A 15,608-nucleotide genomic window follows, 5' to 3' on the forward strand; every position below is an offset into this window, starting at 1 on the left:
ACTCCAATTAAAAAAAAAAGATAAAGAACCAGATTCAGAGCCCTTCCCTTAATAATTAAAGAACTGGGGTTATTTAAAAAAAAAATTTCAAATCAGCATTGGATTTCTACCATCAAACTCCCAAAACCTGAAAAAGCCACACGTTACTTTCGAGCGACATCTTTGAATAATTATTTACACAATAGTTTCATTAGGGAACTGGTGACCAAAACCACCTGCCTTGGCCAGGCCCGCTTGCCTGAGCTGTCTCACAACAGGAGGTTCCGATAAGGAACAAGGTGCGGGAGCAGAAAGCTAACCCGAAAACTAACCGGGAGGGGCCAAAAGAGGGAGGAGACGACCAACCTCCCAGAGCCCTTCTCGCTGGATCCATCTTGGCTGAGAGATGTGTGAGCCACCAGGAAGGACCCTAAGTCAGACTATGGGCCAAGCGAGATGACTGGCCAGAGACAACCTGGAAGCTAACCCTGTCACCATAAAACATGAGACTGTGAGCCACGTGGCAGAGCAGTTCTTCCTGGGATCCCTCACCCTGCTGCTCTCTGCCCGGGCATCACTTCCCAATAAAGTCTCTTGCTTTGTCAGCACGTGTGTCTCCTCGGACAGTTCACTTCCTAGTGTAAGACAAGAGCCCACTCTTCGGCCTTGGAAGGGTTCCCCTTTCCTCGACAGTTTCTTTTGTATCCTACAACTACTATGAGTTATTTCAATTGTTATTCAATAGTGGATGCAAAATTCCCAACAGATTAACTGGCATACTTTATAAGACTATAAACATAAAAAGAAAAATTTATTAAATACACGATTGAATGTCCTGGAGGGAACTTAAAGCCCAGAGGCCATATTTGGAAAAAAGATGTTTGCCTTACACAGCAGACAAAGAGAACTTAGAGACAGGGTTGTCACTGCTAATCAGCACAAAGGGACAAAATGTTGAGAAATACAAAGACGCAAGTGAAGAAACGTTTTCATCAGCCCACAGCTTGGGTTTACAACTAGGGCCATCTAAAAGGACAAAATAGAAGTGAATAAGTAAAAAAGCCAAACATGCTCACCAGGATCAGGATGGTGCATGTGGCTCTGGCTTCATAGGAAGGTCCAGAAGAAAGTCTATTGCTGAGAATGTATTGGACTTACTGCTTGTATCTGTAAAGAACAAAGACAATAGAGTCATTAGCCCAGACCGCAAGGCTCAAACACATTACATCAATATCACAGATACTGACGATATTTCCTCTCAATCTATCTGGAATATCCCAGGAAGATATGCATATGTTTCCCCCCCCATACTTCTGTTTCTGCTCCTCGCTACTCTCACAGGAATGTTAATATATACCAGGAGTTTCAGGATACAGTCGAGGAAATAGGAGAAGCCAATGTACTCAGTGGATGGAGCTAAGAATTTGATCTCCAAAGAGGTACTGGGACAAAGGTTAATGGCCTAGAAACTACTCAGGAAGCAAGTCATGCTGGGGGAAAGCTCCATGCCCTTTCTGTGTAAACAGAAGACATGTTGACTTCCAGCATCATTCAATCCAAAACATGCCGTTGGTAGATGATCCCCTTAGAGAAAGAACCAACTTGTTAGCAAAGACCAACTGACCCACAGAGGTCTCAACCCATGCCCCAGTTTGAGTTACAAAGTTATAAAGAGTGAGGAATTTCCAAGGATCCCAACCCAGTCTGAATGAATATAATATGCAAAGTAATGTTAGTAGAAATTACTCCATCAATTTAGAAAGTACGTTAGAGACTGATTTTATTTGAATCTACCAGAAAATTGATTTGCTCACATAGCAAATTGTTTTAATTTAACAACAAGAGCAAGTCTTTTGTAATAACAGAGCTATTTGGTATTGATTGTTTTATAATAACAAAGATTAATCAACGTAGTATCTATCAATGGGAGACTGAATAAATCATGCTGCATCCTATAATCAGGGAAGCCCCAGAGTTCTTTTAAATTGGACAACGCCCCTGGTCACACAGAAACCAATGAGTTCAACACCAAAGGCTTCAAAGTGGTCTACTTGCCCCCAAACACATGCCTCTAATTCAGCCTCTAGATCAGGGGATCATAACAACCTGTAAGCCTCATATGGAAAGATTACCAAAGCTATGGAAGAGAATCCTGATAAAGAAATCATCATGGAAGTTGGGAAGGATTACACCATTGAAGATGCTATTGTTGCTATAGAAAAAGCTGTGAAAGCCATAAAGCCTGAAACAATAAATTCGTACTGGAGAAAACTGTGTCCAGATGACTTCACAGGATTTAAAACAAAGCCAATCGGGCTTCCCTGGTGGCACAGTGGTTAAGAATCCGCCTGCCAATGCAGGGGACACAGGTTCGAGCCCTGGTCCAGGAAGATCCCACATGCCGCGGAGCAACTAAGTCCGTGCGCCACAACTACTGAGCCCGCGTGCTGCCGCAACTGAAGCCCGTGTGTCTAGAGCCCGTGCTCTGCAACAAGAGAAGCCACCGCAATGAGAAGCCTGTGCACCACAATGAAGAGTAGCCCCCACTCGCTGCAACTAGAGAAAGGCCGCCTGCAGCAATGAAGACTCAACGCAGCCAAAAATAAAATAAATTAAAATAAATAAATAAATAAAACAAAGCCAATCAAGGAAATCATGAAAGAGATTGTGGATATGACAAAAAAAAAAAAAAAAAAGGTGTGAAGGTGAAGGGTTTCAAGATATGGATCTTGGAGAAATTCAAGAGCTAACTGAACACCACTCCAGAGGAATTCACGAAGACGACTTGATGGAGACGAGTGCTTCCGAACCAGTGCCAGACGATGAGGAAGGTGATGTAGAAGCATCAGGGCCTGAAAACAAATTGACATTAGACAATCTGGCGAAGAGTTCTGACTATTCAAGACTGCTTTTGACTTCTTTTACGACATGGACCCTTGTATGATACGGGCACTGAAACTAAGGCAAACAGTGGAAGAAGGATGTGCCTGTTGGCCATCCATAAATACAGTACAATACTGTAAATGTATTTTCTTTTCCTTATGATTTTCTCAACAGCATTTTCTTTTCTCTACCCTTAAGTATAAAATACATACAACATAGAAAATATGTATTGGTCAACAGTAGGCTATTAGTAATTACGTTTTGGGGGAATCAAAAGTTACACTCAAATTTTTGACTATGTAGGGGGTTGGCACCCCTAACCCCCACAGTTTAAGGGTCAACTGTATCTACAATGGATTAAAGAATAAATTTGTAAAAATCCTTTACGTTTACTACTACTACTACTACTACTACTAAAAAAAAAAACCCTCTATTTGAAGAATAGCAAAGGATCAAATCATCACACTGAGAAAGGAGAGATAAAAAGAATCCAGATACTTTTGCATATTTTTTTCTATCTGAACTTCTCCTCCAATACCTTTCTTGTCTGTAAAAAACATGTTCCACCTAATACAGGAAAAGGGAGGGTAGAACCATCACCTACATTGATGGTACAGGCAATAATCATCAATGGCTGCTAAAGCCCTTAGATGAGAGTGACTCAGGTGCAGTTGACACACTGACTACATTGATCATAATCTTACAAAAGAGAAAAATGAATAATTCTGAATCTGATCTCATCTCTAAAATAACTACCTTTTTGCAGGAAATATTAAGCATGGGAGGTCACATTAAAAGACATCATGAGAAGGCAGTACACCAAATCAGAGTATCAGAAAATTCTACATGGAATATGATCTCTTTCAAACAAAAAAAATTAATGTATAAAAGGGAGTTACTGGGCTTCCCTGGTGGCGCAGTGGTTAAGAATCCGCCTGCCAATGCAGGGGCCATGGGTTCGAGCCCTGGTATGGGAAGATCCCACATGCCATGGAGCAACTAAGCCCGTGCGCCACAACTACTGAGCCTGCGATCTAGAGCCCACGAGCCACAACTACTGAAGCCCATGCACCTAGAGCCTGTGCTCCGCAAAAAGAGAAGCCATCTTAATGAGAGGCCTGCACACCGCAACAAAGAATAGCCCCCGCTCACCTCAACTAAAAAGAAAGCCTGCACACAGCAACGAAGACGCAATGTGGCCAAAAATAAATAAATAATTTTAAAAAGGGAGTTATCCATAGACAATTATAAAATCAAGAGATATAAAATATAATAACAAATAAGAAATGATTTCATGATTCTTTAAATGAACCTGTCAAAATATAAACATTCAGGAATATTTGAATACTGTTTGGTACTGGATAATATGGAGGAATTATTGTTTATAGTTACATATGATAAAATACTACAATTAAGTTAAACAAAAAAAGTCCTTGTCTATTAGGTACACGTACTTAAGGGTTTATTTTTCTTTTTTGGGGGGCCACACCACATGTTTTGCGGGATCTTAGCTCCCTGACCAGGGATTGAACCCACACCCTCGGCAGTGAAAGCGTGGAGTCCTAACCATTGGACCACCAGGGAATTCCCTTACTTAAGTATTTAGGGATGTAGTGACACGACTTTTGGAGTTTGTCTTAGCATAAGCAGTTGCTGGAGGGAGATGGAGCAGGATTATAGATGAAATGATTTCAGCTGTGAGTCAGTCCATTTGTTGCTGTTTGATTAGTTCTTGTGGGTTTTTTCCTATCACCCTCCTCACTTTTCTAGGATTTTTTAATATTCTGTACTATTATTTAAAAATTTTTTATATTAATAATTAGTCATGTTGAGTTTGTTTTCCATTTGCTATAATGTTATCCGTTTATTCTGGAGTGTAACATATCTCAAAACCTCTCACGTTCAGATAATATCACATTGGATTCTAATAACATTATTCTTTCTCATCATTTTTCCTTAGCAAAATTAAAAATACTGAATCCCTTCAACCTCAGGAGAGGCTGACCTTAGTCAGCCATACTGGCAGAGGTGTAAAGTAGGAAAGAGAAAACCCAACTCTGTGGGTTATTTCATAGTTCTCACCAAGTTTTCACTTCTATTACCACCAGGTCATCAAACTCAGACTGTTATTGAACCCTCCTACACTGTTGGTGGGAATGTATTGAGTTGGCCAAAAAGTTCGTTCGGGTTTTTCTGTAAAACCGGAACGAACTTTTTGGCCAACCCAATAGAATGGTACAGCCACTATGGAGAACAGTATGGAGGTTCCTTAAAAAACTAAAAATAGAGCTATCATATGATCCAGCAATTCCACTCCTGGGCATATATCTGAAGAAAACCAGAATATCAAGATAGAGGGGAGTAATACTGGGATATTTTAGACAACACTTGAAAAGAGGTGAAGGAATAATCCATGTGAATATTTTGGGCATATGATCCAAGCAAAAGAAACAGCCAGGGTCATGTCATGTCCCAGGCAAACTCAGGTGCCCATGTACATGAAACCAGTTGAGTGAGGCAGAAAGTTTAAGAGAGGAGGTCAGTGGGAAATCCCTGGTGGTCCAGTGGGTAGGACTCCACGCTTCCACTTCAGGGGGCCTGGGTTCAATCCCTGGTCAGGGAACTGAGATCCCACAAGCAGTGCGGCGCAGCCAAAACAACAAGAACAACAAAAACAAATAAACAAACAAAACAGAGAGAGAGGTCAGAAAGGAACATGAAGCTCCGTAGGGTCCTGGTAAGGATTTTGAATTTTCTCTTAGGAAAATGGTAGTCATTACAGAATTTTGACCAAAAGACTGACATTTTCTATCTCACCTGCTGAAAGGCCGTGTTGTCTGGTAAGCTGAGAAAAGACTGCAGAAGAATAAGGGTGGGAGCATAGAGACTACTGTTGAAGAAATCCAGGTAAGAAAGGATGTTGGCTCTGACCAGGCTGGCAGCAGAAGTGGTTATGGAAAGTGGTCGAACTCTGGATAAATTTTGAGAGCAGAACCAATAGGATTTCTTATGACTGCATATGAGGTGTAAGAAAAAGAATGCATCAAGGATATCTAGATTTTTGGCCTGTCTCAGCAAATGGAAGAATAGAATTGGCACCAACTGAGACAGGGAAAGCTATGACCAGGAAGGATTGGAAAGAAGCTCAGGAGAAATATTTTTTAACATGTTGAGTTGGTGATGTCTACTAGAATTCCAAGAAAAGGTCTATTATACAGATAACTGTGGAGTTTCAAAGTGAGGTATGTTATGGAGATGTACACTTGCAAGTTTGGGGCTTATAGTGCTATTTACAGTCATGACACTGCATGAAATCACAATAGAATGTGTGTGAAGATTGAGAATTTAGACATGACTGAGCTCTTGGGCAGTCCCATATTAAAGGGATGGGAGAAAAAGAGGACCCAACAAATTCAAATTAAGAATAAAAATGTCAATTGTGGCAAAAGCTTCTGAGAGGACATTTAAACAAAATCTTAGAAGTTACCATTGGACTTAGGAGTTTGTTAATGACGATGGAGGTGTGAGGCTAATAAACCAAACCTGAGTAAGTAGAGCTACATAGCTGAGGTAATCGGAAGAGAGAAAAAAAATGCTCTTTACAAGTTCAGTTGTAAAAGGTGAAAGAGACAGTAGAACAGGAAATGTACTGGATCACTAAGAGAGAAAAAACTATTTTTATTTTTTAAAATTATTCATTCATTCATTCATTTAGTTGTGCCGGGTCTTAGTTGCAGCAGGCAGGCTCCCCAGTTGTGACATGTGAACTCTTAGTTGCGGCATGCATGTGGGTGAATTATTTCACTTCCATTATTAAGAATTAATTGCTCAATGTTAATTTTGAAATTTTATTTTGAGATTTAATTTTCTGCTTTTACTCAACTTTTTTTAAAAGTTAGGATTTGAGCATTGCATTAGCTGAGCAAATCTATGGGATCTAGCTCCCTGGCCAGGGATTGAACCTGGGCTCCCTGCACTGGGAGCAGTGTCTTAACCACTGTGCCACCAGGGAAGTCCCAGAAAAAACTATTTTTAGAAGGTATAAGTGTTTATAATGTTAGTTTAAAAAGAGCCAGAGAGAGAGCAGTAATAAACAGGTCACCAGTCATGAGATTTGATAAAGAACCAGTCCACAGAGAAGTTAAGACATGGGGGCATGGTCCTTAGCTGACATTAGAGTTAAATGATTTGTTTTATGTTAGAAAGCAGAAAGTGTTTTCAAATGGTGATTTCTTTGTTCTTTCTGAGGGGGGCAGGGGCAGAATATCAAGATAGAGGGGAGTAATACTGGGGAACTTAATGAACTAACAATTAAGATTTTACTGGCCTTGCCAAAAGTTTAATAAACATGTTGAGCCAAGAACTGCAATCTGGAGAGGAAAATAACAGGAGATGGAAAAAGGCTGCTGGTCCAGGGGACAACATATGTGCACAGGAGTTCAGGTGAAATTTGTGAGCAGGGTTTGGGAAGTTTTAAATGACAGATCTATAATGACTGAGCTCTTTTCCCTGAAAGTACTGAAATATTTATAATTATTAAGACAGTTCAGGGGAAGATGTCCTAGATTTTCCGAATGTTCCCCAACTAAGTGAAGGTGGTAAGGCTAAAAAGGAAATCTCCATGTGGAGTCTTTTTAGTCAATGCGAACACTGAAATCTTAGAACAGTGATGGTCGAACCCAGGACTTTACATCTCTAAAGAGCAGAGAATGTATCTGAGACCCGAGCTGGTGATTCTGAAAGTCTTCTCTCTTTAAGCCAGCATACGCTCCAGGCAGTAAGTGAAACTGTGCCAACAGTCACTGGGGTAGGATGCAATTCCACTCCCCTAATTGGTGGTTGTGGTATAAGGAGAGTTTCAGTCAGAAATATAAATAGGAATTATGACATCTGCTGCAAACAGCTTATGATATACCATGGAGACGATACTGCATCCATCTAAAATTGAAGTGTGGTTTGTGTATAAGGAAAAAAAAAGATCTCCCAAAGCCCTATCATTACGGATGTCAAATCAAAATATTGTAAATTTGAGAAGACAACTTCTGTTTCACAAAATGTATTCTCCCTAAAATTGTTTAAAAACCCACTCCTGGACATATATCTGGAGAAAACCATAATTCGAGAAGATACATGCAGGGGAGTTCCCTGGTGCCTAGTGGTTAGGATTCCTGCCATGGCAAGTGTTCAATTCCTGGTGGGGGAAGTGAGATCATGAAAGCCGAGGAAGGAAGGAAGAAAAGAAGAAAGGAAGGAAGGGAGGGAGGGAGGGGGGAAGGAAGGAAGGAAGGAAGAAAGAAGAGATACATGCACCCATGTACCCCAATGTTCACTGCAGCACTGTTTACAATAGCCAAGACATGGAAGCAACCTAAATGTCCATGACAGAGGAATGGATACAGAAAATGTGGTAAACATATAATGGAATATTACTCAGCCATAAAAAAAGAACAAAATAATGCCATTTACAGCAACATGGATGGACCCAGAGATTATCATACTAAGTGAAGTCAGACAGAGAAAGACAAATATCATATGATATCACTGAAATGTGGAATCTAAAAAGATGATACAAATGAACTTATTTACAAAACAGAAACAGACTTTGAAAACAAACTTATGGTTACCAAAGGGGAAAGGTGGGGGTGGGGGGGAGGGATAAATTAGGAGTTTGGGATTAACATATACACACTACTATATTTAAAATAGATAACCATCAAGGACCTACTATATAGCACAGGGAACTCTACTCAATATTCTATAATAACCTATATGGGAAAAGAATCTGAAAAAGAATGGATACATGTGTATGTATAACTGAGCCACTTTGCTGTACACCTGAAACTAATACAACATTGTTAATCAACTATACCCCAATATAAAATAAAAATTAAAGGGACTTCCCTGGTGGCACAGTGGTTAAGACTACATGCTCCCAATGCAGGGGGGCCTGGGTTCAATCCCTGGTCAGGGAACTAGATCCCACATGCATGCTGCAGCTAAGAGTTCGCATGCCACAACTAAGGAGTTCATGTGCTGCAACTAAGAAGCCCATGGCCGCAACTAAGAAGCCCGCCTGCTGCAACTAAAAAGCCCACGTGCTGCAACTAAGGAGCCCTTTAACTGCAACTAGGGAGCCCACCTGCCACAACTAAGGAGCCCACATACCGCAACTAAGGAGCTGGTGAGCCACAACTAAGGAGCCTGCCTGCCACAACTAAGACCCAGCACAACCAAATAAATAAATAAATAAATAATATATTAAAAAATAAAATAAAAATTAATTTTTAAAAATTGTTTAAAAAAAGAGAAAACTGGCCCAAAATGGAGTCACTTGAACTGACCTGCACTCACCAAACCAAGACTTAACACCTAACTTAATTACAGTTTCAGCCTCCCCTAGAAACCGAATCTTAAATAAGTCAATCTAGAATTAACCTGGTCAGTACTAGTGAGGTAATTTGCCTGACAAACCCCTGCCTGCCGTCGCCTAAAGAAAGGTAACCTTACCACAAACAATAAGCTCTTTTATAGTATAACTTTCTCATAGCTCTTCGGAGCTCCTTTCTATTCGTTAGATGGGATGCTGCCCAATTCATGAATTACTGAATAAAGCCAGTAAGATCTTTAAAATTTACTTGGCTGAATTCTGTTTTTTAACAAAACCAAATGGGACTACTTTGATGTTACCTAAGCAAACACCAGAGAGCTTTATAATTTCAGATCTCTCTGCCTGAATTTCTTTGTTCTCAAATAGCCACATGGAGTGCTTGCTGCGCAATCCTTTCAAGTTACCGGCCTAATGTCTTCATTCGAGTCCTTTCATGACAACCCTATTTAAAATAATAATAATAATAATAGCTCTCTGACCTTTGTCTTAATTTTGTGTAGTATATACTGCAAAATGTACTCTTTCTAATGTACAATTCAGCATCTTTTGAGAGCATATATAACCATAAATACATCACTGAAATATACAGAACTTGGGAATTCCCTGGTGGTCCAATGGTTAGGACTCAGCCCTGTCATGGTTGTGGCCCAGGTTCAATCCCTGGTCGGGGAACTAAGATCCTGCAAGCTGCAGCCAAAAAAAAAAATAGCAACAAGGGAAAAGCAACAAATAACATACAAGGGAATCCCCATAAGGTTATCAGCTGATTTTCCAGCAGAAACTCTGCAGGTCAGAAAACAGAAAAACCTACAACCAAGAATACTCTACCCAGCAAGGTTCTCATTCAGATTCAACGGAGAAGTCAAAAGCTTTACAGACAAGCAAAAGCTAAGAGAATTCAGCATCACCAAACCAGCTTTACAACAAATGCTAAAGGAACTTCTCTAGAAGAAAAGGCCAGGACTAGAAACAAGAAAATTACAAATGGGAAAGCTCACTGGTAAAGGTAAACATACAGTCAAAGTAGGAAATCATCCACACACAAATATGATATCAAAACCAGCAATCATGAGAAGCAGAGAGTACAAATGCAGGATATTGGAAATGCATTTGACATTAAGAGACCAGCAACTTAAAACGATATACATATATAGACTGCTGTATCAAAACCTCAGGGTAACTGCAAAACAAACTTCCGGGTACAAAACAAGTAAGTCACAGGGATGTAATGTACAACGTAGGGAACATAGTCAATAATATTGTAATAACTTTGAATGGTGACAGACAGTAACAAGACTTATCATGGTCATCATTTTGTAACGTACAAAAATAGCTAATTACTATGCTGTACAACTGAAACTAATAGAAGTCAATTATATAATACTTCAGGGGAAAAAAACCACCTGGATTCATCTCTGAATCCTCTGTTTCACTCTCTCACTGTTATAAAACTGAATGTTTACGTCCCCCCAAAATTCATAGTTGACACAAAACCTCCCAATTTCATGGTATTAGGAGCCGGAGCCTTTGGGAGGAAATTAGGATTAGATGAGGTCATGAAGGCAGGCCCCACGTGAATGGGTTTAGCACCCTTATAAATGTCAGGAGAGAGCTTGCTCCTCTCTCTGTTGTCCACCATGTAAGGACACAGTAAGAAGATGGTGTCTATGAACCAGGAAGCAGGCCCTCATCTGAACCTGACCATGCAGGCATCCTGATCTTGGACTTCTAGCCTCCAAAACTGTGAGAAATAAACTCCTGGTGTTTATGTCATCTAGCTTATGGTATTTTGTTATAGCAACCCAAGCAGAACAAGACACTTTCCTTCCACATTAAGAAATCTAGATAACCCTTAATAAAAACACATCCAGAATCCAGCCACTTCTAAGCTACCACTCTGTTCCATGAACCCTCAAGTGGCCTACTATAATAGCCTCCACCCTGGTTTTCCTTCCTCTTCCCTCAGTCTCACAATCTGTTCTCCACTATGCACCCATATGCAGCCTGTTAAGACCTAGGTAAGGGACTTCCCTGGTGGCTCAGTGGTTAAGAATCCGCCTGCCAATGCAGGGGACATGGGTTCGAGCCCTGGTCCGGGAAGATCCCACATGCTGCGGAGCAACTAAACCCCGTGAGCCACAACTACTGAGCCCATGTGCCACAACTACTGAAGCCCACATGCCTACAGCCCATGCTCCGCAACAAAGAGAAGCCACCGCAATGAGAAGCCTGCGCACCACAGTGAAGAGTAGCCCCCGCTCGCCACAACCAGAGAAAGCCCGCACGCAGCAATGAAGACCCAATGCAGCCAAAAATAAATAAATGAATAAATTTATTTTAAAAAAAAAGGGGGGGCTTCCCTCGTGGCGCAGTAGTTAAGAATCTGCCTGCCAATGCAGGGGACATGGGTTCAAGCCCTGGTCCAGGAAGATCCCACATGCCACGGAGCAACTAAGCCCGTGCGCCACAACTACTGAGCCTGCACTCTAGAGCCCAAGAGCCACAACTACTGAGCCCGCGTGCCACAGCTACTGAAGCCCGTGCGCCTACAGCCCGTGTTCTGCAAAAAGAGAAGCCACTGCAATGAGAAGCCCACGCCCTGCAACAAAGAGTAGCCCCTGCTCACCGCAACTAGAGAAAGCCCGCGCACAACAAAGACGACCCAACACAGACAAAAAATTTTTTAAAAAATTTAAAAATATTAAAAAAAATTTTTAAAGACCTAGGTAAGATCATTCCCCTCCTCTGATCCAAACTTCCTATCACCTCCAGAATAGATACCCAACTTCTTAGGCAGCCATTCCAGTCCCGAATCTTGTCCTCCTGCTCCTTCTTCCCACCTGATGGAAAGGAGATCTTAATGATCCCAACTCAGCTCTACCTCTAAACATTTTTACATCCTGATACTGGGATAACCTTTCCACATCCATTTACATTCGGTGCCAGAAATGGAAATACCTCCATATAATCCTTCGTAGACTCGGGACCCTGAGCTTGGATCCTTAACGAATACCACGACACCACAATACAGAGAATATATGGGTGGGGGTAGGGAACAGTAAGGGGCTGGGACACTCTACACGTACCGGTATAGGTCCCATAAGCGCTTCTGCAGCCATGTTTTAAGAGACAGGTTACAGATGAATGAATATAACCATGTCAGGTTTCAGTGGGTTCAGGCCCCTGTGTGCCCACGCCTGGCCCTTGAGCCTGGTGAACTAGGGCTGGATGCCTAACCTCCGTGCCTCAGTGTCTCACCTTACTAGCTCTGTGTGCTTGAACGAAGATCCAACCTCCTGGTGCCCAAATGCTTCATTCTCCTCCTTCAGTCTGTTCCTCTGTTGAACAGCCTTTGGGAAACTTTTAAAAGCCTAATGTAGCTTGTGTCCCCCCTTAGTTTAAAATTTTCCGCAGCGCTCAGAGTTCTGAGAATATAGGCAGAGGCCTCAGCCTGCTATTCCAGGCGCGACTCCACCTCAAACTTTGTTCCTCGCCAGGCACAACGGAGCCCAGGTTTTCCGAATCCTCACGGCTCAGTCGCAACTCCAAGCCTTTGTACATGCCGGTTCCTGTGCCTGTAACCCTCTCCCACATCTAATCACACCCCCGATAGTAAAATTAAACAGGAAAGCTGAGGTGTTAACCCCTGTCAGAAACAGGAGCCCATATACTAGCGCCTCACCGTCCTGGACACCGGGGCCTGGGCTGCAGGGACGAGAGCACTTGGGGCTTTAGTGTCTAGTGGGGTGAGGGCCCGAGGACGAGCGTTTACCTGAGGCGGGTCCCTCCGAGCGGCCGCAGCCATCCAGGCCTGTGGGCGGAGCGGGGCCAGGAGCGGGCCGGCGGTTCTTAAACCGGCCCTGGTGCGGATCATCTCGGGCGGCGCCGCGGCCGAGCCTCAGACTCGCCTTTGTGCAGCGGGAACAACGACTGCCCCGTCGCTTTCTCGGTCCTGTCCCGTCGGCCCCACTAAACGCTCCAGAACTTCTGCCCGTAGGAACACACCCGAGCAGCCAAAATGACCGCCCGGAGGAGGACGCCGGAAGTCCCGCCCCACGCTAGGCAACCCTCACGGAAACGCCTCTGTTCTGAGCCTTCATTGGCTCAGCAAGGCTGCCGATCGACGCAGAGTATTCTGAGTAATGTAGTTCCCACACTTGGGGTAACCCGCGCGTGGACTACTGGCGATCTTAGACCCCTGAGGGGCGCTGGGAAATGGAGTCAGCGGGCCAAAGGACTTAGAAGGCGCTTGTCCTTTTTTTAAAAAGATAAATTTATTTATTTTTATTTTTGGCTGCTTGGGGTGCGCAGGCTTCTCATTGCGGTGGCTTCTCTTGCTGCAGAGCACGGGCTCTAGAGTGCAGGCTCAATAGCTGTGGCGCATGGGCTTAGTTGCTCCGCAGCATGTGGGATCTTCCCAGACCAGGGATCGATCCCATGTCCCTTGCATTGGCAGGTGGATTCTAAACCACCGTGCCACCAGGGAAGTCCCAGGGACTTGTCCATTCTTAAGGGGTAGAACTCAGGGTTTCTGGGGGATGTTGTGTTGCCTGCAGACGTTCACCCAAGGTTGGAGATGTATTAGTTCAGACCCTGTGAACTTCATCATGCTCCCTGAGACTAAACATATCATTGCAGAAGCTCCCAGAGGACAGAGATCCAAATGCACATATCATTCCTAGTCATTCAGACACAAAATGTGTCCACTGGTGGCAGAAGCTAATAAACATTTCATGGGGGAGGGGCAAAATAGGGGTATGGGATTAAGAGACACAAACTACTACTGCTACCAAACCAAACTTGGGCTGTTTACCTGATGCATAGCAAAGCCAATCCATTGACACTCGGTTGTGGTGAAGGAAAGTACAGGGCTTATTGCAGGCACCAGCAAGGAGAACAGGCAGCTCATGCTCAAAAGACCTGAACTCCCCAATGGCTTTCAAAGAAGGGTTTTTAAAGACAGTGTGAGGAGGGAGGGTGGCAGGATGTGTGATCAGCTTGTGCACAATTCTCTGGTTGATGATGAGGTAATGGTGATATTTTCGGAATCTCAATTATCAGTTTTCTGGCTCTAACTGGTCTGGGGTCTATGTGCTGGTTGTCAGCACACAGTTAACTTCTTCCACCTGGTGGTGGTTTTAGTTTCTGCAAAACAACTCAGGATATGGCTCAAGATATTATCTATAGCCCTTGAGGAGGAACTAAAGGTCCTTGGCTTTGTTTTATGGCTAAACTATTATTATTTTGTCTTGCTTGACTGCTTTCCTTTGTTTCTGCATTTTCTCACTTCTCTGATTTTGCATTTGGAATTCGGGAAAGGCCTAGGAGGCTAAAACTTTTCTATTAACAAGAGTCAGGTCAGGAATTCCCTGGCGGTCAAGGGGTTAGGACTCCACGCTCTCACTGCTGAGGGCCCAGGTCCAATCCCTGGTCGGGGAACTAAGATCCCACAAGCTGTGCAGCAAGACCGGGGGCGGGGTGGGGGGGAAAGTCAGGAGACATGGGGATTGGGGGTGTCTGTCCCGGGGAAGGACCAACAGGGTCCTGCTCAGTTTCACTATGTATAAAATAGATAAGCAACAAGGATATATTGTATAGCACAGGGAAATATAGCCACTGTTTTTAACAACTTTAAATGGAGTATAATCTATAAAAATATATTTTTAAAATTTTAATTATTTATTTTTGGCTGCGTTGGGTCTTCGTTGCCGCGCGCAGGCTTTCTCTAGTTGCGGAGAGTGGGGGCTACTCTTCGTTGTGGTGCGCAGGCTTCTCATTGCAGTGGCTTTTCTTATTGCAGAGCACGGGCTCTAGGCACGTGGGCTTCATCAGTTGTGGCACGTGGGCTCAGTAGTTGTGGCTCTCGGGCTCTAGCGTGCAGGCTCAGTAGTTGTGGCGCCCGGGCTTAGTTGCTCCACGGCATGTGGGATCTTCCCGGACCAGGTCTTGAACCCACGTCCCCTGCATTGGCAGGCGGATTCTTAACCACTGCGCCCTATAAAAATATTGAATCACTATGTTGTACACCTGGAACTAACTAATATTGTAAAACAACTATACTTCAATAAAAATAAATTAATAATGAAAAATAAACATTACCATGTTGGAATTAAATCTATACACTATGAAGTGCTAGACTCAATTTTATCAGTCTCTGTATGTCTGGTCAGGGAGAAGAGAAAAAACACTCCAGATGGGCCATGACAGGAAAGACAGTAGAGGGATGCTGGGCTACTCAAAGCAGGAGTACACAGGTGGATCTCTGTAGTCACTTTAGAAAATACTTCTAACAGCATAGTAAATTAGTGTGCCCAATTTATAAGCAATATTTTTATCCATTTAGTATCTTTTTGGATAG

The 15,608-nt window shown here is 42.9% G+C and overlaps 2 protein-coding genes across 10 annotated transcripts in view; one reads left to right on the forward strand and one right to left on the reverse strand.

The window, feature by feature from the left end:
- The window catches only part of LOC309617268 (uncharacterized protein), a gene marked incomplete at its 5' end in the record, with an annotated part of 66,353 nt that overhangs the window by 38,773 nt on the left and 11,972 nt on the right, over positions 1–15,608 (forward strand). The gene's annotated exons all lie outside the window — the stretch shown is intronic.
- The window catches only part of LOC309617240 (zinc finger protein 587B-like), a 141,188-nt gene that overhangs the window by 11,376 nt on the left and 114,204 nt on the right, over positions 1–15,608 (reverse strand). For 6 of the 9 annotated variants that reach the window (XR_014237825.1, XR_014237826.1, XR_014237827.1 and 3 more), the window contains 2 exons: positions 13,023–15,245; positions 1,056–1,146 (listed from right to left, as the gene is read on the reverse strand). Coding sequence is in view for 1 of the 9 variants with exons in the window: in XM_082369143.1 (XP_082225269.1) it covers positions 1,056–1,074 (19 nt within the window). In the remaining 8 variants the exon portion in view is untranslated. Of the gene's footprint in view, positions 1–1,055; positions 1,147–12,508; positions 12,893–13,022; positions 15,246–15,608 lie in introns of those variants that run through there. The other 3 variants (XM_082369141.1, XM_082369143.1, XM_082369142.1) reach the window with 3 other exon arrangements.

Source organism: Balaenoptera borealis (genome assembly GCF_965194805.1).
Source record: "Balaenoptera borealis genome assembly, chromosome: 19".
In the NCBI taxonomy this organism is placed as follows: Eukaryota; Metazoa; Chordata; class Mammalia; order Artiodactyla; family Balaenopteridae; genus Balaenoptera; species Balaenoptera borealis.